The sequence below is a fragment of the Nycticebus coucang genome, unplaced genomic scaffold, assembly GCF_027406575.1.
Source record: "Nycticebus coucang isolate mNycCou1 unplaced genomic scaffold, mNycCou1.pri scaffold_94, whole genome shotgun sequence".
Classification (NCBI taxonomy): Eukaryota; Metazoa; Chordata; class Mammalia; order Primates; family Lorisidae; genus Nycticebus; species Nycticebus coucang.
Window position 1 is genome coordinate 36021 of NW_026515608.1, and position 24841 is coordinate 60861.

Consider the following 24841-nt stretch of genomic DNA (forward strand, 5'->3'; position numbering starts at 1 on the left):
CTTGTAGTTGTGGTTGTATTCACTCTTGGAGCCCAGAGTGAATACCAGCTGGAGCAATGGAGCAAGAGTGAGACTGTGTTTCTACTAAAAATAGAAAAACTAGCAAGGTGTAGTTTTCCTAGGCCTGTAGTTCCAGCTACTTCAGAGGCTGAAGCAAGAAGATTGCTTGAGTCCAAGTTTGAGGTTGTTATGATGCCACAGTTAAAAGATCACACCTGTGGTGCATATTACAGGGGTATTTGCGAAACTTGGTAAATGTAGAATGTAAATGTTTTGGCACAGTAACTGAGATAACGCCGGAAAGGCTATGTTAACCACTGTGATAAAAATGTGTCAAATGGTTTATGAAGTGAGTGTATGATGCCCCATAATCATATCATTGTATACAGTTATGATTTAATAAAAAAATTAAAAAAATAAATAAATAAATAAATAAACACATAAAGAAAGAAAGAAAGAAAGAAAGAAAGAAAGAAAGAAAGAAAGAAAGAAAGAAAGAAAGAAAGAAAGAAAAAGTAAACACAATGTACATGTTTTTAAGTTTTATGACAGGGTTAAAACTGACTATTAATTTTCTTCATAATTACCTTTTTCAGAAAATAGTTTTAGAATACATCAAGACAAGATTTTTGCTTGGTTCACAGATTAATACATATTCTCATACACATATGTATGTATATATGTATTTTAGTAGCACAAGAGAATGAATTTAAGGTATGCTGCTAGGGATATATTATAAGCTTTGATTGTATATTTAAATAAAAAAACCTTAGTGCATATGAGGAAGGGGAAATCATTGCCATTCTAGTACACATTGGAGTGGAGTTCTTTTGGTAATACTTGGCTGAGAGCTTTTCTTTCATGTTAGTGGGCATTGGTTGAGTTGTTGTATATCAAGTGTTTTTATAAAAATTTCATTGGGTAAAATAAGATTTTGTATATTTAAATATGCCATTGTGAATTTAGTTTGGATGGGAGACTATCTTTATTGAAGTCAATAAAATTAAAATGAATTAGAATTTTAAAAAGTGCCCTGGCCAGGCGTGGTGGCTTACACCTGTAACCCTAGCACTCTGGGAGGCCAACACTGGTGGACTGCTTGAACTCATGAGTTCCAGACCAGCTGAGCTAGAGCAAGATCCTGGTCTCTAAAAATAGCCAACCTTGTGGCAGGTGCCTATAGTCTCTGATACTCTGGGGCTGAGGCAAGAGAATCACTTACGCCCAAGAGTTTGAGGTTGCTGTGAGCAATGACACTCTACCAAGGGTAATAAAGTAAGACTGTCTCAAAAAACAAAAACATGTCTTACGTCACATTTTAAAAGCTTTCTCATCATAATTGTAAGGAAAAGTATAAACTTCATACATGATAGACTGGCTAACGTTTCTACTCATGGTGTCAACATTTTTTAAGCCAATTACTTAATAAAGTCTGAAAAGTAATTCTAAATGGGAATAGAATCTTAGATTTGGAAAGAGTTTAAAAAGTATCATTTATTCTAATCCTCTTTCCAATAAGATAGGGTAGTATTTATATGTTGCTTGACACTTTCAGTTTAAAAGTTTCTCATATTTTTCAAAATTACCATCTTCATTTTATATTATTTAATTTTTTGAACATTGTTTTTCATATAGCGAAGTGAAAATTTTCTTTTTTACATTGCCACCCATTGACCTTAGTTTTATTTTCTGGAGAATCTCAGAAAAAAATTAATCTCTGTTCTATGACATACTTCACTGGCAGAAGACAGTTATTGATGACATTTTGTTCATTACTTGATTAACTACTTATATTTCTCACATAAATTCTCCATATGTAAGTTTCACTTATGTTATATTAATAGTGATTTGAGTTGCCATTCTGGCCATATTTTACATTGTCAATATGCTTCTTAAAATACGACATCAACAACTGCGCAAAATATTTCAACAAGAACAGTTGCATTTTAGAGCAGAATGGTGCTAGGATATTACCTGGAACGTGGGATCCATTCTAGGATATGGCGCAAAGTGAAGGGTATGGGATTATAATAGTTGTGTTTTTTCCTCTAAATTTTGGTAAGGTTTATATACTTAAATTTAGTATATTGAGAGAGCTATAAGTTATAGTAAATAGGGAAATAATATTCATAGATGCATGTTTTCTTTACACAACAGTGAAAAAAAACATTTTCTTACACAACCAGTAAAACAGTAATGGCTAATGGACCATGTGTAATTATATGAGTTTGATTATCAGGAAATCATAAAGGAGGAGAATAATAGCACATAGTTGGTAGTGTGGAGCAGAGAACTTTGACTTGAGCCCTCATTACAGGGTAGTAGTTGGGATGTCTGCAGTATTTCTCCTGGGTTATCTGCATAAGGATTACCTGTTGGATGTACTATGTGTCTTATTTTTCTCATCCTTTTTATTTTATGAGGGAGTGGTGGTTGTGATATCCCACTTTATTGAAGCTCTATGTTGTGCTGAAAACACACAAAGACCATATCCAGGCACTTTCTTATTTGGATATGCTTTTCTTTGTTGATAAATGATGTATTTGACTTAGCTTTGTTTCTGCATGGATTTGTTTCTTTGACATTCATAATCATTTATATTTTATTGAATATTAGGGCGGTGCCTGTGGCTCAAGGAGTAGGGCGCCGGTCCCATATGCCGGAGGTGGCGGGTTCAAACCCAGCCCCGGCCAAAAAAAAAAGTGTTAAAGTATATAAAATATCATTTTGATCTTCAACACTAATAAAAATTTGGGAAGTTAGAGTACTTAAATCAAAGCCCCTGAAAATTAAAGGATTTGGAGCTTGAGGTCCTGTTTCCAGAGGTAATTTGCTTTCTGTCCCCTGGAGATTGTTTTAACCTTTTTTCACTTTAATTTCTTTAACAGGAAATAGCATGAATATAGTAAGCGTAATAAATTACTTATGAATTATAATGATTGATACTTATAAAGTATATAAAGGAATATATGACTACATTTTTTATAATCCTAGAATATTGCAAAAAATTGTGATCCATTCCAGAATTTTGGATTAGAGGAAAGATTGTACAGAGAAGAGCCCCATTGAAAATTGCCATAAGGAATCCTGATTGCTGAAAGAAGTTACTAACTCATGATAACTAAAGCAATGCAGATTAATGAGTTTATTATATTACCTACTTGAGAATTTCCCCCCCACTCTTTTATTAATGGGATGAGAATAAGATAGTATCTACCCAGGGTACTGGAACATCGTAAACATTTACCTCCTTGCAAGATAAAGCAATAAACATTTTATTATCCTGAGCTTTTGTCAACAAAAAATACTTTAGAAATAAGGATAGGTTTAAATCTCACTGAAGATAGTTATAACCAAGTTTCCCAACCAAAAAATACTTTAGAAATAAGGATAGGTTTAAATCTCACTGAAGATAGTTATAACCAAGTTTCCCAGATTAATAATGGCTGCAGGTCTGTCTTCTCTTCCTGTACTCTTTAAGTCACAACTGAGTGATCTTATTACTATTAAATAAGTGAACTCCAGTCAGTAAACAAAGAGACAGGAAGTAGAAGAATTATACCCTGTATCTGGATTAAGAACTAAGGAATAAGAGTTTGTCCCTAATTCCTAGAGCATCTGTTTCAGGCTTTTTTTCTTTTTTTTTTTTGAGACAGAGTCTCACTCTATGCTTTGGGTAGGGTGCTGTGGCACTGAGCAACCTCAAACACTTGGGCTCAAGAGATCCTCCTGCCTCAGCCTCTAAATTAGCTGGGACTACAGGTATCTGCCACCATGCCTGGCTAATTTTTGTTTGTTTGTTTGTTTGTTTTTGTATTTTTAGGAGAAACTTTTTGCTTTTGCTCAGGCTGGTCTTCAGCTTCTGAGCTCAAGCAGTCTATCTGCCGTGACCTCCCACAGTGCTAGGATTACAGGTGTGAGCCACTGTACCCACCTGTTTCAGGCTTTTTTGGGGTTCTTTTTCCCCTGCTTCTCAGAAGACAGAACAGTATAGCCCAGGGTCTAGAGTTGCCCACTCATTCATTTAAGATCAAGTCAGGACAACTTATTATAGTAGCACAACTGCTTAAATGGATAAGCAGACAACACAAGAAAAGTGCTATTAATCCTCTATTTTATGAGCAACAAAGTGGATAGAGAAGAGGAAGAGACACAACATTAAAAATGGGCTATTCATTCATGGCCTTACATTTGTGAAGGGAAACCCCAAGATGTGACATCTAAGAGGAAGGTATACCACACCCTTGGCACTGATGGCTAGTAAATTGGTCCTCAATCACTGACCATACACTAACATCATGCTTGTACCTTGGTTGTTGGGAGGGAAGGTATGTGTTTTTCCTTGTCTGGACTCACTGATGACCATGAAATTCTCAAATATTTGAAATCAAATCTTTAATAATATTTCCTGTTATTTTGAAAGAGATTAATTTGTACAAATTGGGTACAAGGAGGTTAGTATAAACATAGCACCCAAATAATAGGAAGTGATTAAAGATTCACTGAATAAGTGACTGTGCAGGGAAGGGCTAGCCTTCACTCATCCTAGCTTCAACTTAGGTCTTATGTCCAGAGTTTGATTTTTAATTTGTACCTTGAACCCAATCATGAAAGCAGTAACAGTACATTTAGGCCACTACAGGGCTCACTTTGACCTTTTCATTGTCCCTCAAAGCTGTCAGTTTCCTACTCTATTATCCCTCCTAAAATATCTGATGGTATTAGCTGTGGAAACAATATTAGCTGCACTTCCAGTGTCAAGGTAATGGGAAGGGAAAGTACAATTTTATGTTCTGAAATTCTTTATAAATTGTATAGGCAACACTTTATAAAAATTGCTTAGATGTTGGCTATAAAATGAAATGGGTTATTTAAGTATCTCTACAATTATAAAGGGATGTAATCTTTTATAGAAGATAAAAAGTATATTGAGCTTGGTCAATAATTAAAGTAACTGGAGAAATTTAAATATGCTCTATGTATTAAATATATTGCATAAATGTTAATTTACTTTGTAAAAAAACATATTGAGCTAATTATATGTTAGCACAGTGATTTGAATGGTCTTATTTTTATTACAAATTATATATTTGAGGGCATGCATTAATAAAAGAGTTCATAAACCATTTAAAAATTGTAAAGTTAAAAAATTAAAGTATAATCTACATACAGAAATGTACACAAGTACTAGGTATATAGACGAACTAGAGCTTTACAATCTTTGTGTATTTAAGTTTCTTCTCATGAGACAAGGTCAAAGAATGGAAAATGCTGTGCATATATAATTGAATTAGCAAACCTAAAAACCTACTGTATCACTACTGTATCAGCTACACAATTTTGGGATTTTTCCAGTTGTGTTTTTTTTTTTTTTTTTTTTGAGACAGCCTCAAGCTGTCACCCTGGGTAGAGTGCTGTGGCATCACAGCTCACAGCAACCTTCAACTCCTAGGCTTAAGTGATTCTCTTTCCTCAGCCTCCCAAATAGCTGGGACTATAGGCTCTTGCCACAACGCCCGGCTATTTTTTGGTTGTAGTTGTCATTGTTTGGCAGGCCCGGGCTGTATTCGAACCCACCAGCTGTGGTGTATGTGGCTAGCACCTTAGCCACTTGAGCTACAGGCACCACCCAAATTGTGGGTTTTACTTTTGCTGTACGATTACACTATCTCACTATTAGCCTTTAAAAAAAAACAAAAGCAAATCTTAGCTCTCTAGTCACTTTCCTAGTGTCAGCCACAGATGTAAATCACAAATTGAATTATAACTCATTAAATTGCAGCTATAATTTAGATTTTCATTAACAATACCACTTTGTTAACCCTGTGTTACTCTGTAAGACACCACTTTCGTAGCATATGTTCTCTCATAGTTTTGATAAACTCCAGTTTTAACTTTATTTAATGCATATTGCCTTGACTTAAAAAAGTATAAAATTATCTTTCAAGTGTCCAGAGCATTGCTTTTATTCTATCACAGAGTCTGCAGTAAATCCCTGTTGTCCACAGAACAAGTCTATCTTCCTTAATCTGACATTGATGAGTCTTCACATTCTGTCTATAATTTTATTGCTTGACTTTGTCTTTTACTGTTCTTCTGCCCCTCCTCAGCAGTAGATATTAAATTATACAAAATGGGAGTATATCAGTCAACCTTAATGACACCTCAATGAAAGATTCCTGGTTTTTCTTTATTTTCTTTTAACTGTACTTATTAAATCTACTTAGACTGATACACCTTATGATGCTTTCTGTTCTTTCTTATCAGTGTACATAATTTTTTCACATTTCTGTCATTTTTAGAATGACATTTTGGTTTTGGTCAATTCTAATAATACTGTCATGGTTCATTTTAAAACCTTTTTCATCAAGCCTTCCAATATTAATACAGCTAGCATAAAATTTCTTCCTCTTTAGAAATTTAACACTTTTTCTCCATTACATTGGCCAATAATGCATATTGCCTTTTAGACAGCATTTTTAAAAATTGATATTTGATGATATCATTTAGTTTTCTTTGTGTTTATATCTTCTTTTTCTGTGAGACTGTTAAAATAACCTGAAAGCAAGGACTATGTAATACACAGTCCTTATGTATATAAATGTATATATTTAGACATACAACTGTTTTATTGGTTGGTTGATATTATTGATTTATATAATTTGGATATATATTTTTGAAACAGCTTTACAATGAATTACATATTTGTTTTGAGACCACAAAATCAAATGAAGCTGTGCTTCGGCAGAGTGTTATTACTCTTCAGGATCAGCTATTTCAAAAAGAGCAAGAAAATGCTAAATTAAAAGAAAAACTTCAGGAATCCCAAGGAACAACTTATCCTTTACCTCAAGACAGTGATTCAGACCACTCAGCAGAGGTGAGAAATATTTTCCAAAAATGTGACTTGGTGTAATTTGACATTAAATTATCTACAATTGAGTAAATAGTTTTGCATATACTGGAAGATAAAGGTCTGCAGATAGTTTTGCATTAGACTATTTTTCTGCCTTTTATAGATATGAATATTATATGCATTACCGATTCATATGGAAATGCATGTGGAAATACAAGTATATTAAGTATGTATAGTTATTGTGATGAATGATTCGTCCTATGGTTGATACATAGGATGTCCCTAAAGTCAGCTCTATCGTTGCCATATACATAGGATGTCCCTAAAGTCAGCTCTAAAGTCACCAATCATTTGGTTGCTACATAGGATGTCCCTAAAGTAAGCTCTGAAGTTGGAGAAAATGGGACATTGTAGGTAAATGTGCCTATTTACAAAATATTCAGTACAGAATTTTATACATTTTTTACAAAATATTCTCTATGTGCTGGCTACCTCTGTAAAATAAATTTTGTAACTATTTCCTATGGCATAGATATGTATGAAGGCTCTGGATTGAGATAAATCTGGGATTAAATTACAACTCTGTCTATAAATTACTGAACATCAGCAAATTTCTTAACTTTTTTTTTAGAGACAGAGTCTCACTTTATCGTCCTCAGTAGAGTGCTGTAGCATCACAGCTCACAGCAACCTCTAGCTCTTGGGCTTAGACGATTCTCTTGCCTCAGCCTCCTGAGTAGCTGGGAAATTCTTAACCTTTTTACCCACTTTCCTCTAACACAAAACGTTCCTTTTAATGGCATCAATGCCATAGAGTTTTATGGGGTTTTATAACATAGTGCATATCAAATGCATAGCTTAGAAAATGTTAAATGGTATCTTTTTTTTTTTTTTTTTTTGTAGAGAATGAGTCTCACTTTATGGCCCTGGGTAGAGTGCTGTGGCCTCACACAGCTCACAGCAACCTCCAACTCCTGGGCTTAAGCGATTCTCTTGCCTCAGCCTCCCAAGTAGCTGGGACTACAGGCGCCCGCCACAAAGCCCAGCTATTTTTTGGTTGCAGTTCAGCCGGGGCTGGGTTTGAACCCGCCACCCTCCGTATATGGGGCCGGCGCCTTACTGACTGAGCCACAGGCACTGCCCTAAATGGTATCTTTTTAAGATCATTTTCAATGTAACTTTCAGCTCTAAATATCTTTTGTAAAAAATTACTCTTATTTTTTGAAATTTATTTAAGCATTTCTAAGGCACTTAGCATTTGTTTAAATTTTAGAGTTATTCATTTAATTAAGTGGAATAAAAGCAAACAGGAAATTAAATGCTTAAATGTTTATTAATGATTTGTCAAGAGTAATTTTTGAACCCAGCACATCTGTCTTACCAAAACCTCAACCATAAGATGATTTTTAAACTTGATTTATGTTGTATTATATTTTTGGATATCAGGTGTACAGAATGAGACTAATCATAAAATTTGTGATATGACACACTATTATGTTAATATGCAGAGGTCTATTTAATACAGTGTTTATTATACTGTTTAATTACATTGTTTATTATAATACACATCCTTGATCTCATCAATTCATCTGAAGACTAGAACATTCCTAATGACTTATATCTACTGTATGTTCCTCTTTTATCAATGTTTTGTTTCTGTGATCAGAGTTAACCACTGCACTATTTATCATTTTGATTATTTTTATTTTTATTTTTTTAGAGTCTCACTGTGTTGCCCTTGGTAGAGCGCTGTGGCATCAGAGCTCACAGCAACCTCAGACTCTTGGGCGTAAACGATTCTCTTGCCTCGGGCTCCCAAGTAGCTGGGACTACAGGTGCCTGCCACAACACCTGGCTATTTTTTGATTGTAGTTGTCATTGTTGTTTGGCAGGCTGGGGCTGGGGTTTGAACCCACCAGCTCCGGTGTATGTGGCTGGTATCCTGGCCACTGAGCTATAGACGCCAAGCCAGTTTTGATTATAAAAAAAAAAAAAAAATTATCACGTACATTTTTATGGTGAAACAGTTTGTTGTTTAGCTTTGTCATTTATGAAAAATGGCATAATATGTATTGTTCTATGGTGTTTGGGCAATTTTGACAGAGATTCATCTGTCTTGTTTGATACAGCTGTCTATTTTCACTGTTTTAAAATATTCTATTGTGTGTGAATATATTATAATTACTTGTCTGTGCATCTCTAGCTGAGTAAATTGGTTAATTCTGGATTTTTCTGCTTAAGAATAATGATGCAGTTGATAATTTTTTAATGTGATTCTTTATGTATATGTGCATGCATTTTGTGGATTATATATCAGGAATGGACATCCTGGATTATAGGGTATAAAAATGTTACTTTTATGATATAATGGTAACTTCTTTCTCAAAATGGCTTTGTCAGTTTTACTGTCACCAACAGTGTTTAAAAGAACAGGGCGGCGCCTGTGGCTCAGTGAGTAGGGCGCCGGCCCCATATGCCGAGGGTGGCAGGTTCAAACCCAGCCCCAGCCAAACTGCAACAAAAAATAGCCAGGCATTATAGTGGGCGCCTGTAGTCCCAGCTACTCAGGAGGCTGAGGCAAGAGAATCCCTTAAGCCCAGGAGCTGGAGGTTGCTGTGAGCTGTGTGATGCCACGGCATTCTACCAAGGGCCATAAAGTGAGACTCTGTCTCTACAAAAAAAAAAAAGAACAGGTTGATTCATGTCCTCCTCAATATTTAGTATTGTCTGACTTCTTAATTTGTTGCCAACTGAATGAGTATAAAATAATATTTTGGTCTTTATTACTTAATTTTGATAGAGCATATTATCAAATTCTTATTAGCCAGTGTGGGTCCTCTGTGAAATACTTGTTTATGTCTTTTGTCCATTTTTCTGTTGGATGTTTTTCTTATTGATTTATAAGAATTCTTTTTATATCCTTGATATTAATCCCCAGTAAATTAAATGTGTGTCATATCTCCGAGTATAACTTGTGTTTTCATTTTCTTTAAGTATCATTTGATGAACAGAAATTCAATCTAATTTTAATTCAGGTAAATTAATGTTTTGTAGCTTGTGCTTCAGCAGCTTATTTAAGAAATTCTTCCGTATCTCCAAGACAGAAAGGTTTGCACTTCTATTTTCTTCAATAAAATTTAAAGCTTTGCTTGTGTCACTTACATTCACAATTTATTCCAAATTGTTTTTTGTATATAGTATACTTTATAAATTTGTGAACCAGAAGATGCATTATTGTTAAGAATGCACTTCTTCCTAAATTGATCTATCATGTAATCCCAATCGAACTCCCAGGAGAATTTGATGTTTTTTTTTTTTTTTAAAGAAATTGAAAAGTCAATTCTGAAATTTAGAGGAGAATGCTAAGAACCCAGAAGAGGAAAATCAGGTTTCACAAAGAACTTACAGGAGCACTTGTACTCCCTGATGAGACTTATCTATCAAGCTAAAAAAATAAGACAATGTGGTATTATCATAACAATTGAAAAATAATCAATAGAACTAAATAGGTTCCAGAAATATATCAACTTATATATGTAGCTTTATCGTAACTTTTGAAGTGAGGATAGGGTAAGTTACTTTATTCTTTCTCAAGAATATTCGATAGGTTCTTGTTCCTTTGCTTTTTTGCAGAACTTTTAGTATCAACTTGTCAATTTCCACAAACAAGTATTCAGTTAGAAATGTTTATATATGGGGGCAAGACATGATTGCAAGAGGGACTTTACCTAACAATTGCAATCAGTGTAACTGGCTTATTGTACCCTCAATGAATCCCCAACAATAAAAAAAAAAAAAAAAAAAAAAAAAAAAGAAATGTTTATATCCCTTGTGATTTTCTATTTGGTCCTTTGGTTACTTAGAACTGTTCTTGCTTACTTTTGAAATATTTTATGTGTGTGTGTATTTTCCTGTGCATCTTATTAGTACTGATTTTTAATCTATTTCCATTATGGCTACTCTGTAAAATTACTGTGTTTTGAAATTTATTGAAATTTGTCATATAGCCCATCATACAGTTTGGTGAATATCCTGTATGTACTTGAAAATAATTTGTATTTTGCAACTACTGGGTGAAATGTTCTTAAATATTGGTTACATCATTGTGGTTGATAGAGTTCAGATCTTCTGTGTCTTCAATTTTTTTGGTTTAGTATTTCTATCAATTGCTTAAGAGAGAGAGGTGTTAAAATCTCCTAATACAATTAAAGATTTTTGTTTCTACTTTGCTTCATATATTTTCAAACTGTTTTACTATGGACGCACATAATTAAATCTGTCTTTGTGATTAATTGAATCCTTTCTTATTATAAAATATTACTTTTAATTATAATATTTTGTTGACTTGAAAACTACCTTTATGATGTTAGTGTAGCCAGTTCTTCCCTTCAATACATAGTATACTTTTCCCATCATTTTGATTTCAGTCTGTAGATGTCTTTATATTTAAAGTGCATATATTTGGATCTTATTTTTTTTTTTTTTTTAGAGACAGAGTCTCACTTTATGGCCCTTGGTAGAGTGCCATGGCCTCACACAGCTCACAGCAACCTCCAACTCCTGGGCTTAAGCGATTCTCTTGCCTCAGCCTCCCAAGTAGCTGGGACTACAGGCGCCCGCCAGGATCTTATTTTTTTTTTTAATACATTCTGACATTTTCTTCCTCTTTCCTGCGGGTGGATTCAGGAGTACCACCTTACCATTTGATTTCTGTTTATCCAGTTTATTGTTCCTCTGTCTCTTTTTCCCTTCTTTCATTTGGGTTAATTAACTGATTCTTTATTTTTCAAAGCAATTTAAAATTTTTACTTTTCTGTCTTCTGGACTCCTCAGTTTATGATGGTAAGTCAGCCTGAATTCATTTTATTATTTCCTTAAATGAAATGTCTGTTGGATTCTCAAGCTTTGTTTTCAAGATTTTATTTTTGACTATTAGCATTTAAACTATGATGATCCCAAGTATGATTTTCATTATATTTTATTTATATTTTATATATATTTTTATTTATATTATATTTTATATTGAGCCTTTTTATTTTTAAAAAACTTTTTTTTACCAAATTGGAGAACATTTTTGATTATTTTTCAAATATTTTTCATTAGTCTTTTCTTTATTTTCCTTTTGATTATGTTAGACATGTCAATATTGCCCCACAGATGAGTAAAGCTCTGTTCACTTTTAATTTTTAATTAATTAATTTATTTATTTGGAAAATAGGAGTCTTAGTTTGTTGCCCTTGGAAGAATGCCGTGGAGTCACAGCTCGCAGAAACCTCCAACTCTTGGGCTCAAGAGCTTCTCTTGTCTCAGTCTCCCGAGTAGCTGGGACTACAGGTGCCTGCCACAATGCCCGGCTATTTTTAGAGATAAGGTCTCTCTCTGGCTGAAGCTGATCTCCAGATTGCCAGCTCAGGCAATCCACCCTTCTCGGCCTCCCAGAGTGCTAGGATTACAGGCCTGAGCCACTGTGGATAGCCCTCTGTTCATTTTTTAAAAATCCTTTTATATCTATGCTATTTAGAATAGATAATTTCAATTAGTTTATACTCAAGTTAAATGATATTTCCGTTCATCTCCAATTTACTCTGAAGTATTTTCTGTGAATTATCTGCTAATAGTTCTTCACTTTCAGAATTTTAATTTGATTTATTTTTATCATTTGTATATCTGTGGAGTTTTCCTATTTGTTCTTTTCTTGGAAAAAATTTTATTTAGGTCTTTGTTATAATAGTTAAAATAACTTTTTAAAAATTATTATATTCTGTTTCCATCTTTTAGATTTTCTTGAGTTTGACCATGACTGATTTCCCTTTTCCTTTGAATACAGATCAAGTATTAATGTTACCTCTGTATGTAATAATTTGTTATTAAATGGTTTATATTGTAACAGATATGTTATAGAGCCTCTGTTTTCTGTTATGTGTTTTAATCATGCAAGTGTTGAAATAAATTAATCAGAATTTAACTAGGTTAGACTTAACTTCTAAGTCCTGTTTCCTATCATGTGGATGGAAGTGATTTGTTCCGCAATTCTTTTAACCTCATCTGGATTACTTAGGTAAGACTGCCTAGTGGCTGAATAGTTAAAGTATCAGTCCTGGTTTTGGCTTCCTTTGGAATTTCTCCCTTCAATTTCTAGCTACAGTCGTATACTTGAACTTTGAGCTCTAGTTCTTGAAAATTCCTGTTGCAATTTTAGTCTATTGTGAGCCTCTCTCAGGTACAAATTCATAACAATGAGTGATTTACTTAATGCTGTTTCATTTTCCAGGTATCAATTATTTTTCCAGGTATCAATTCTTATCTGTATTCTGCCTGTATTTGATTATTCTCTGTTGCCTTGAAGTAATTGTTTTCATAAATTTTTTGGAGTTTAAATGGTTACGTGCAGGAAACTTAATCTGTACGTTTACTCAGCCATTATTTTAAGTGGAACTCCCCATTCCTGGACTTTTTGTAGTGCATTTTAACTTACTAACACTTTCTATATAATGCATTCTAACTTGTTTACCTCCTCACCTCTTATAGTTATTTTTGTTTTATATTTTAATTCTACATACATTTTTACCTTATAAGACATTATTGTTATAAAATATCAATTTCATTTATTATTTGTTTTTTTTTTTCACGTTTATGTGTTATTTATTTTTCCTTAATTTTTGCACCATAAGTTTTTTTTTTATTAAATCATAACTGTATACATTGATATGATCATGGGGCATCATACACTCGCTTCATAAACCATTTGACACATTTTTATCACAGTGGTTAACATAGCCTTTCTGGCGTTATCTCAATTACTGTGCCAAAACATTTACATTCTACATTTACCAAGTTTCGCAAATACCCCTGTAAGATGCACCACAGGTGTGATCCCACCGATCCCCCTCCCTCTACCCACCCCCTCCCTTTTTCCACTTCCCCCTATTGTTAAGTTGTAGCTGGGTTATATCTTTCATGTGAGAGTCCCAAATTAGTTTCATAGTAGGGCTGTGTACATTGGGTACTTTTTCTTCCATTCTTGGGATACTTTACTAAGAAGAATATGTTCCAGCTCCATCCATGTAAACATGAACGAGGTAAAGTCTCCATCTTTCTTTAAGGCTGCATAGTATTCCATGGTATACATATACCACAATTTATTAATCCATTCGTGGATCGATGGGCACTTGGGCTTTTTCCATGACTTAGCTATTATGAATTGGGCTGCAATAAACATTCTGGTACAAATATCTTTGTTATGTTGTGATTTTTGGTCTTCTGGGTATATGCCCAGCAGAGGAATTACAGGATTGAATGGCAGATCTATTTTTAGATCTCTGAGTGTTCTCCATATATCTTTCCAAAAGGAATGTATTAATTTGCATTCCCACCAGCAGTGCAGAAGTGTTCCCTTTTCTCCACATCCACGCCAACATCTCTGGTCTTGAGATTTTGTGATATAGGCTAGTCTCATTGGAGTTAGATGATATCTCAAAGTAGTTTTGATTTGCATTTCTCTGATGATTAAAGATGATGAGCATTTTTTCATGTCTGAAGGCCTTGCGCCTGTCTTCTTCAGAGAACTTTCTCTTCAAATCCCTTGCCCAGCCTGCGATGGGATCCCTTGTTTTTTTCTTGCTGATGCGTTTGAGTTCTCTGTGGATTCTGGTTATTAAACCTTTGTCAGAGATATACCCTGCAAATATCTTCTCCCATTCTGAGGGCTGTCTGCTTGCTCTGCTTACTGTGTTCTTAGCTGTGCAGAAGCTTTTTAGTTTGATCAGGTCCCAGTAGTGTATTTTTGAAGCTGCTTCAATTGCCCGGGGGGTTCTCCTCATGAAATACTCACCCAGACCAATTTCTTCAAGGGTTTTCCCTGCATTCTCCTCTAGTATTTTTATAGTTTCATGTTTTAAGTTTAAATCTTTAATCCAATGAGAGTCTATCTTAGTTAATGGTGAAAGGTGTGGGTCCAATTTCAGTCTTCTGCAGGTTGCCAGCCATTTCACCCAGCACCATTTGTTAAATAGGGAATCTTTTCCCCACTGAATGTTTTTAATTGGCTTGTCAAAAATCAAATAGCGGTAAGTAGCTGGATTCATCTCTTGGTTCTCTATTCTGTTCCAGATATCTACTTCTCTGGTTTTGTGCCAATACCATGCTGTTTTGATCACTATCGATTTGTAGTAAAGTCTGAGGTCTGGTAGTGTGATTCCTCCTGTTTTGTTTTTATTTCTGAGTAATGTCTTGGCTATTCGAGGTTTTTTCTGATTCCATATAAAACGAAGTAATGTTTTTTCAAGATCTTGAAAATATGACAGTGGAGCTTTAATAGGGAGTGCATTGAAATTATATATTGCTTTGGGTAGTATGGACATTTTGATAATGTTGATTCTTCCTAGCCATGAGCATGGTATGTTTTTCCATTTGTTAACATTTTCAGCTATTTCTTTTCTTAGAGTTTCATAGTTCTCTTTATAGAGATCTTTCACGTCTTTTGTTAGGTAAATTCCCAAATATTTCATCTTCTTTGGCACTACTGTGAATGGGATAGAGTCCTTAACTGCTTTTTCAATTTGACTGTTGTTGGTGTATATAAAGGCTACCGATTTATGAATGTTGATTTTGTAACCTGAGACGCTGCTGTATTCCCTGCTCACTTCTAGGAGTTTTGTAGTAGAGTCCCTAGTGTTTTCCAAATACACAGTCATATCATCTGCAAAGAGCGAGAGTTTGATTTCTTCTGACCCTATATGGATACCCTTGATCACCTTTTCTTCCCTAATTGCGGTGGCTAAAACTTCCATTACAATGTTGAAAAGCAATGGAGTCAATGGGCAGCCTTGTCTGGTTCCTGATCTGAGTGGAAATGATTCCAATTTAACTCCATTCAATATGATAGTGGCTGTGGGTTTGCTGTAGATAGCCTCTATCAGTTTAAGAAAAGTCCCTTCTAGACCAATTTTCTTGAGTGTTCTGATCATGAAGCGATGCTGGATATTATCAAAAGCTTTTTCTGCATCAATTGAGAGAATCATATGGTCTTTGTTTTTTAATTTGTTTATGTGCTGAATTACATTTATAGATTTACGTATATTGAACCAGCCTTGAGACCCTGGGATAAAACCAACTTGGTCATGATGTATAATTTGTTTGATGTGTTGCTGGATTCTGTTTGTTAGGATCTTGTTGAATATTTTTGCATCTATATTCATTAGTGATATTGGTCTATAATTTTCTTTTCTTGTTGGGACTTTTGGGGATCAGGGTGATGTTTCCTTCATAGAACGTGTTGGGTAGTCTTCCTTCTTTTTGGAACAGGTTGAGTAATATAGGTACTAATTCCTCTTTAAAGGTTTGGTAGAATTCTGACGTGAAACCATCTGGTCCCAGGCTTTTCTTTTTAGGGAGGTTTTGTATAGTTGATGCTATTTCTGAACTTGATATGGGTCTGTTCAACATTTCCACTTGATTCTGGTTAAGTCTTGGAAGGTGGCGTGCTTCCAAGTATCAGTCTATTTTCTTCAGATTTTCATATTTCTGAGAATAAAATTTCTTGTAATATTCATTAAGAATTTTTTGGATTTCTGATGAGTCTGTGGTTATTTCGTCTTTGTTGTTTCTGATTGATGATATTAGAGACTTTACTCTTTTTTTCCTGATTAAGTTGGCCAGAGGTTTATCTATTTTATTGACCTTTTCGAAAAACCAGCTTTTTGATTTATTGATCTGTTGTATTATTCTTTTGTTTTCAATTTCATTTAATTCTGCTCTAATTTTGGTTATTTCTTTTCTTCTACTGGGTTTGGGGTTGGAATGTTCTTCCTTTTCCAGTTGCGTGAGATGTCCCATTAAGTCGTTAACTTCCTCTCTTTCCGTTCTCTTGAGGAAGGCTTGCAGTGCTATAAATTTCCCTCTTAGAACTGCCTTTGCAATGTCCCAGAGGTTCTAATAGTTTGTGTCTTCATTGTCGTTTTGTTCCAAAAAGTTGGCGATTTCTTTCTTAATCTCATCTCTGACCCAGCTATCATTCAGCATAAGGTTATTTAACTTCCATGTTTTTGTATGGGTATGCAGATTCCTGTTGTTACTCAATTCAAGTTTTATTCCATGATGGTCCGAGAAGATGCATGGAATAATTTCTATTCCTTTAAATTTACTGAGGTTAGACTTGTGACCTAAAATGTGGTCAATTTTGGAGTAAGTTCCGTGGGCTGATGAGAAGTATGTGTATTCAGTTTTGTTGGGATGAAATGTTCTGTAGATGTCTGCTAATTCTAAATATTGGATGGTTAGGTTTAAATCTAAGAGTTCTTTGCTCAGCTTCTTTCTGGAGGATCGATCCAACACTGCCAAGGGAGTGTTGAAATCTCCGACAATTATGGAGCTGGAGAAAATCAAGTTACTCATGTCTGTTAGAGTTTCTCTTATAAATTGAGGTGCATTCTGGTTGGGTGCATAGATATTAATAATTGAGATCTCATCATATTGAGTATTACCCTTAACAAATATGAAGTGACCATTCTTGTCCTTCCTTACTTTTGATGGTTTAAAGCCTACTGTATCTGCAAATAAAATTGCAACACCTGCTTTTTTCTGATTACCATTTGCCTGAAATATGGATGACCATCCTTTCACTCTGAGTCTGTATTTGTCTTTTAAGTTGAGATGTGACTCTTGTATGCAACAAATATCTGGCTTGAGTTTTTGTATCCAGTCAGGTAACCTATGCCTCTTTAGAGGACAGTTTAAGCCATTCACATTGATGGAGAGTATTGATAAGTCTGGTGGAATTTTGGGTATTGAGTTTTTCAAAGGTCCAGTGGACATTTTTAATCCTTTCGCCAGTGTGGAAGTTGGAGTTTGATCCGAAGTTTCTGAGTGAGTTTACTTTTGTGGTATAGGATTGGGTTGGTCATTGTGGAGGATAGGTCTGAGAACATCCTGAAGAGCTGGTTTACTTATGGCAAATTTTTTCAACATATGAATGTCATTGAAGTATTTAATTTCTCCATCATAGATGAAACTCAGTTTAGCTGGATACAAGATCCTGGGTTGAAAGTTTTTTTGCTTTAGGAGATTAAAAGTTGATGACCAGCCTCTTCTTGCTTGAAAAGTTTCAGCAGAGAGATCTGCAGTTATTCTAATATTCTTACCTTTGTACGTTATAGTTTTCTTTCGCCGGGCTGCTTTGAGAATCTTCTCTTTCATGATAACTTTAGTGAAGCTAATTATGATATGTCTGGGGGATGACTTATTGCGGTTGAATCGTGCTGGGGTTCTGAAGCTGTCTGCTATCTGAATTTCAGATTCTCTAGGCATGTCTGGAAAATTTTCTTTCATAATTTCATGCAGAAGGGCCTCTGTGCCCTCGGAGGCAACTTCATCGTTCTCAGAAATTCCTATAATCCTTATGTTGCTTTTTTTCGAATTATCTGAGAGTTCTCTGAGTGAGTGATCCGTTTTTGCTCTCCATTTCTCTTCCTCTTTGAGATATTGGGAGCGTTCTAAGACTTTATTTTCAATGTCAGAAATCCTTTCTTCTGCTTGTTCTATTCTGTTACTGAGGGATTCTACTGTATTTTTCATATCTTTGAGGGCTGTAAGTTCTTGCTTGAGTGTGTCTAAGTCTTTGGTGGTTTTGTCTTTAAATTCGTTAAATTCTTGAGACAATTTTTGAATTTCTCCTCGAATTCCTAATTCCATTTTATTAATCTTGTCTGCAATCCAAATTCTGAATTCGACTTCTGACATCTCAGCCAGTTGTTTATGAATGGGATCTTCAATCACATCTGCCGTTATCTTTTCTTGGGGGGGTTGATCTATTCTGGTTATTCATGTTACCAGATTTTTTCCGCTGATTCTGCCCCATGGTTTACTCCCTTTGGTTTTTCCCCTGGGGTTTTATCGAGGGCCCGTACAGTGTTGTGGCCTGAGAAACTGGGGCCCTGTCTGGTGTGGTGGAGCAAAGTGGTTCTGTCTTGCTTTCAGCTGGTTTCTGTTCGATCCTATTGCAACTTCTACTCTGGCTTGAAGTCTCAGCTGTGTGGAAAAATCAGCAATTAAGTCACCCCGCCTGCCCACCTCTGGCCCCAGTTGGAAAAGGAGAATCAAACCTTCCTACAATCGCACACCCAGGGCACCGCATGAAAAGTCCTCAGTCTATTAGCCTAGTTCAAAAGGTCCAAATCAACTGTCTCGATCGGCACTTGTCTCGGGTGGGAGAGTTCAGGAGGTCTCTGGGAACTGGATCACAGGGGCCTGGTGACTCCTCTGACACGGCTCACCCCAGTGCAGTGTGGAGTCAGGAGGAGCCACCCAGCAAACAGAGCAGTCTAGGAAGGTTGACGTCTCCTTCCCCACTTTGCCCCTCTGTTGGACCCAGTCACTGGTATCTCTGCAGATGGCTAACCCAGTTGCCTGCAGTGAACAGACACTCCAGGGGTTTGCACCTTCCTGAATCACAAGGAAGTCTACCAGGCCCCCGCAGACTGCCGCTATCTAGCAGGAGGAGATGGGGCCTGACATCTTTGAGTGTTTGATGCAGGTGATGGGAAGGAGGTGTTCACTCAGGCTTAGCCCCATCCCTGATGGATGCTGCTAACAGAACAGAACAGACAACTTTGCGGGGTTCTGTCTCTGTTCCTGTCGAAATCGCCTTCAGAAGACGGGCTGTTTAGAGTTCAAACGTCTTTGCTGCTGGAGATTTGCGTCCGAACACCTCTCTGGGTCGGCCCCGCCCTGGAAGCTTCCCGGGTTTGTGAGTCGTGTCAGGAAATCCTCCGCTCACCGGTGGCCTCCTCTGGTTGCACAGGGAGACAGGGGGTGTGGCCTCAGAGTATCCAGAAGTGAGCGTTCTGCCGTTAAAGAAAAAACGGCTGTTGATCTACCTCCAGGGAACTGTTGCTCTGGTGTGGGCACTCAGGCGACCCTTTTCTCCTCTGTCCCGTGCCCCAGAGTCAGCACTGAGCGGCCGCAGTTTGTGCTGGGTCCACACACCTCAAGAGATCCCCCAAGAATCAGAACTCTTGGGGGATGGGCCCCCAGACCCCGATTGGGAGTGGGGGAAGCTAGAGTTTCATTCAGTTTTACGCAACAGTACGGCAGGGGAGGGCTCCTGCACTGCACCGCAGGGAAGTGCCGCCAAGGCTTGATTTCCCCTCAGCAGAGTGCCCTCTCCTCACTCATGTGTCCCAGAGTCAGCGCTGACCTGACACGGCTCAGGCACTGTGCACTCCCCTTGAGAAATCACCCAAGGATCCGAACTCCTGGGGGATAGGCCCTCAGACCCCGAGTGAGAGTAGGGGCTCTCAGCTCTCAGCGGGGAAGCTAGAGTCTTATTCAGTCTTGTGCCCGGGGAGGGTTGCTGCACTTCACCGCAGGGAAGTGACGCCAAGGCGTGACTCCCCTTCAGCCCGGTGCCCTCTCCTCACTCACGCGCCTCAGAGTCAATGCTGACCAGTCGCAACTCGGGGACTGTCCACTCCCCTTGAGAAATCACCGAAGGATCCGAACTCCTGGGGGACAGGCCTCCAGACCGCAGTGGGTGGGAGGGGAGCGCCGGGGATTCAGGGTTGCCGGCAAAGGATTCCCAAAGTTTTATTCAGTTTTATGCCCTGCAGGAGAACTTGTAATATTAAGTAGAATCCTAGGTTTAGGGTAAATACAATAAAAAATGGAAACGAGGGAATTAACTAAATCTGATTTTTATGGCTCAAGTGGTTTCATTAAATTAGAGTGTGCTCTGTGTTGTTCATTAATGAACTTGTGACATATGCTTTAACTGTTCTGGTCAATAGCTGATAAAGAAAGGCTTGTGGATTTGCTTTTTTTTTTTCATATAAAGCTGGATGAAAATATCCACGTGATGGGCTTTTATCAAAGGAGTTACTTTGAATTCAGTAACTACTACTAAGGCAATATGGCTGGCAATTTGCGACCCAAAGGTATTCATACATTATTGGAGCACAGCCTACTGCGCTTCACATTACACAGATGTGAAGGCCTGATTATAGCTGCTTCATAATTAACAGTGATCCAATTTGTTTTGTGGCATAAATGGTGCATGTGTAGAACATTAGCCATGGCACTCTCATTCAAATTCAACTCGAGGGCTCAGCGGCAGGCTGGTCGCGAGCTTCAGGGAGCAGAATCACAAGCTCCTCCATATGTTCTTGCTGCATCTCACTATGGCTGTGAGTGCACCGTAAGTTCCCCAAAGAACCTAATGGTGTTCTGTAATTACAGCGCGGCTTTCTGCTGGCTAGAAATGAGGGAGAAGCTGAAACACCCCCTCATCAGATCATTTGTAAATTACTTTACATGGCGGTTGCCTAACAAAGTTGGTTTTCAACTGCTGAAATTATAAATAATTGTAACAGATGTGGCAATGTGGCTGGCCTCCTATAAATAAGGCCCTTGATAATTTGGCCAACCCTTTGACAGGCCAATTTAATAAAATGTGAACAAAATCTTCTTGCTAATAATGTATCATCCTTTTTCCCAATAGAATAAATTTAATTACCCTAGCAGTTAACAAGGTCACACCCAGATGCCAAACTCGGCTACAGTTTTGATAATGCAATCAGGAATTGAGAGGTGATGACAGCGTTGTTTTTTTCATTACCTGGCTTCACATAAACACAGGTGGCATAGCTTTCTTGTCAGTTTTTAGTAATACAGGCTATTATGGAATGCATAGGTAGCAGATTCAAAACCACACTTTAGTGAATTTGAGTATGATTGAGGTTTTAATGTATAGAGATGATAATGTATAACAAGCATAGTCCCTTGCTTATACTATTAGTGCACAAATTTTGATGTTTTTACTGGTGACATAAGTGTTAAATGTTTATAAAACTTAGAGCACGTCTTATAATAAGTAATGGATTATACCCAAAAGTCAAATATTAGAAGTATACGTGTACCCTAGAGGAAATTTAATTCCTTGAATTCTAGAAATTCATTTTGCGATACTACTAACTTATACATTTTAAATATTCATACTTACTTATAAATTCTGCAGAATGTGAAGCTTCTAACATATTTTGGAAATACTGAATGTGTTTCATTTTGTTCTTTAAGGTTAAAAAGAAATCTATATAAAAATCAGTCTTTTCCTACTTTCCATCCTGGTTTTTAAGTACATTCAGGATTAGTTTATTCTTGGTATTGGAATCTATAGTTAATGAGTATAATGTGGAGTTAACACTCTGAACACTCTTCTGTGACATGTAAATATCACTCATTTTGTCCATTCAGTGTGATACTTACATGTATAATATAAATACTTAGCTTGTGGTTGCTCAATTCTTTTTTTTTTTTTTTTTTCTAGAGACAGAGTCTCACTTTATGGCCCTCGGTAGAGTGCCGTGGCCTCACACAGCTCACAGCAACCTCCAACTCCTGGGCTTAAGCGATTCTCTTGCCTCAGCCTCCCGAGTAGCTGGGACTACAGGCGCCCGCCACAACGCCCTGCTATTTTTTGGTTGCAGTTTGGCCGGGGCCGGGTTTGAACCCGCCACCCTCGGTATATGGGGCTGGCGCCTTACCGACTGAGCCACAGGCGCCGCCCGGTTGCTCAATTCTTATACCAAAGATGCTGTTGTCATCTGTTAGATGTGAGTATAAGCCAATAAAGTATCCATTTGTAACCCACTAATTGATAGGTTAGTATATAATATATGGAAGGAGTTAAAGTATATAAAATTAAATATCTCTCTTGTTGTTCAGTGGCTTGACTGTACCATACAGGTATTTAGAGATGAAAGAAAAGTTAAAGTTGACTGACTGCTGTTTAGTAGTAAATGTTGCTATATATAATGTGACAGTGTTTATGAGAAGACATGGTAATAACGTTTTACCAAAATGTGTCAGTAATTTTCATCCATTTTGCAATTCTAAATGCAGTCTTTGGATACTAGGTTAAAAGTGAATAGATGAAAGTAATGCAAATGCTTACATTTTTAAATAGAGAATTCAAGCTGAATTTGTGGATAGTAGACATTTATGACTCCATTTAGTGGTAAGAGTGGTGTAAGTTTAAACTGGTATACTTAATTCCATTTGTGAATGTCTAGTATAATACTGTTTTGACTTATGCTATATCACATTGACTTGATACCATTTTTTTCAAGAATATACAAATATTATTAAAGTCATTCATTTTCAAGTTATGGATATTTTAGCTAAAAATGTTTGTTTTATAAATTGGTAATAAATGCATTTCCAATATTGATTTCCTTTTTATTTTATATTAATTTGGGGGGTACAGTTAGAATCCCATAGTTTGCATTTGTAAGGTTAAAGTCAAAATTTGTAGATGTGTCCTACACCCATGCAGTTGGGTGAGGATTACCCAACCCCTTTCCTCATACACCTCCCTACTGCTTGAATTTCATTGAGTTTTTCTCTCTAATGTTGATTTTTTTTTTTATTAAATCATTGCTGTGTACATTAATGTGATCATGGGGCACCATACACTGGTTTTATGTACCATTTGACATATTTTCATCACACTGGTTAACATAGCCTTCCTGGCAGTTTCTTAGTTATTGTGTTAAGACATTTATATTCTACATTTAGTAAGTTTCACATGTACCCTTGTAAGATGCACCGTAGGTATAATCCCACCAGTCACCCTCCCTCTGCCCATCCTCCCCCCTCTAATGTTGATTTTAATTATAAAATGCCAAGTTTCAACAGAGAGTCAGGCATTTCATGGGAAGAAAATCATATATATGTGTATGTGTATACATATATGTACATGTATATATGTATATATATTCACACACTATACACATCCTTTTTTACTGTTATCTTCCTAGAAGATTTGAGTTGGTTTTAAGAGAACAGTCATTCATGTAGTTAGTTTGCCTGATATTTCTGTATATGTTAGATATTTTATACACATACACACACTCAGACACATATGTTTGATTGTACTTGATTTTTAATGACAGAGAAAGTTTTAGGAGAAAGTATTTCTTTTCCTGAGGTATCATGTCCTTTTTAAATGTTTTTATGTTTTTGTTTTACAATATATTGCATTATGTGTTGGCAAGTTTGGAATTTATAAATTTCTTAAACAAATGAGGTAATATATAGGGTGGCCATAAAGTCTGTGTGTGATTTTTTAATTGCACACGGTTTTAAATTGCACATGAACTTTATGGCCACTGTGTATGTAAAATGCTTTGCCAGAAGTAAGATATAAATACTTTTTAAAACTAAATGCTTATCATTATTATTTCAATGTGGTATGAAACAAATATATTTGGTTAATGTGCGACGCCTGTGGCTCAGTCAGTAGGGTGCTGGCCCCATATACTGAGGGTGGTGGGTTCAAACCCCGCCCCGGCCAAACTGCAATCAAAAAATGGCCGGGCGTTGTGGCGGGCGCCTGTAGTCCCAGCTGCTCGGGAGGCTGAGGCAGGAGAATCGCTTAAGCCCAGGAGTTGGAGGTTGCTGTGAGCTGTGTGAGGCCACGGCACTCTACCGAGGGCCATAAAGTGAGACTCTGTCTCTACAAAAAAAAAAATAAATAAATAAAACAAATATATTTGGTTAAAATGTACTAAACTGTTTAACTTATAATTCTTTGCAATTAGTATATCTGTGAAGTAATTTTCTATTTGTTAGACCAGTATTCAGTCTACATTGTAATAGTGCCATATAATGTTGCTTGGACTTAATGAAACATAACTAAAAATTTAAGTTACATAGTTTTAAAAATAATAATTGGCACAACCCTTAAACACTCCAAATCCTTTTATTCTACATTTCTTATGGAAATTTCAATTAAAAAAAAAAAAAAAGCTCTTTTGGTCAATATGAAAAAGAAAGTTTTTTTTTTTTTTTTTTTTTATAATGGCAACTTAAAGAGATTGCTTCCAACTGAGACCTTTAGACATACAGTCCAGTCCAGTGATCATTTGTCATCATATTAAACATGATCTAGCACCAAGCAATTATATGCCAAGACTGTCCAAAAAAGGAGTAAAA

General features: G+C 36.3%; 1 protein-coding gene across 1 annotated transcript in view; it reads left to right on the top strand.

Moving 5' to 3' along the window:
• The first annotated feature begins 1956 nt into the window (after positions 1-1956).
• LOC128579641 (centlein-like) overlaps positions 1957-24841 on the top strand; it is a 29114-nt gene continuing 6229 nt past the window's right edge. Inside the window, exons 1-3 of the mRNA XM_053581609.1 lie at positions 1957-2017; positions 2889-2911; positions 6686-6880. Coding sequence (XP_053437584.1) covers positions 1957-2017; positions 2889-2911; positions 6686-6880 — 279 coding nt within the window. The remainder of the gene's footprint in view (positions 2018-2888; positions 2912-6685; positions 6881-24841) is intronic.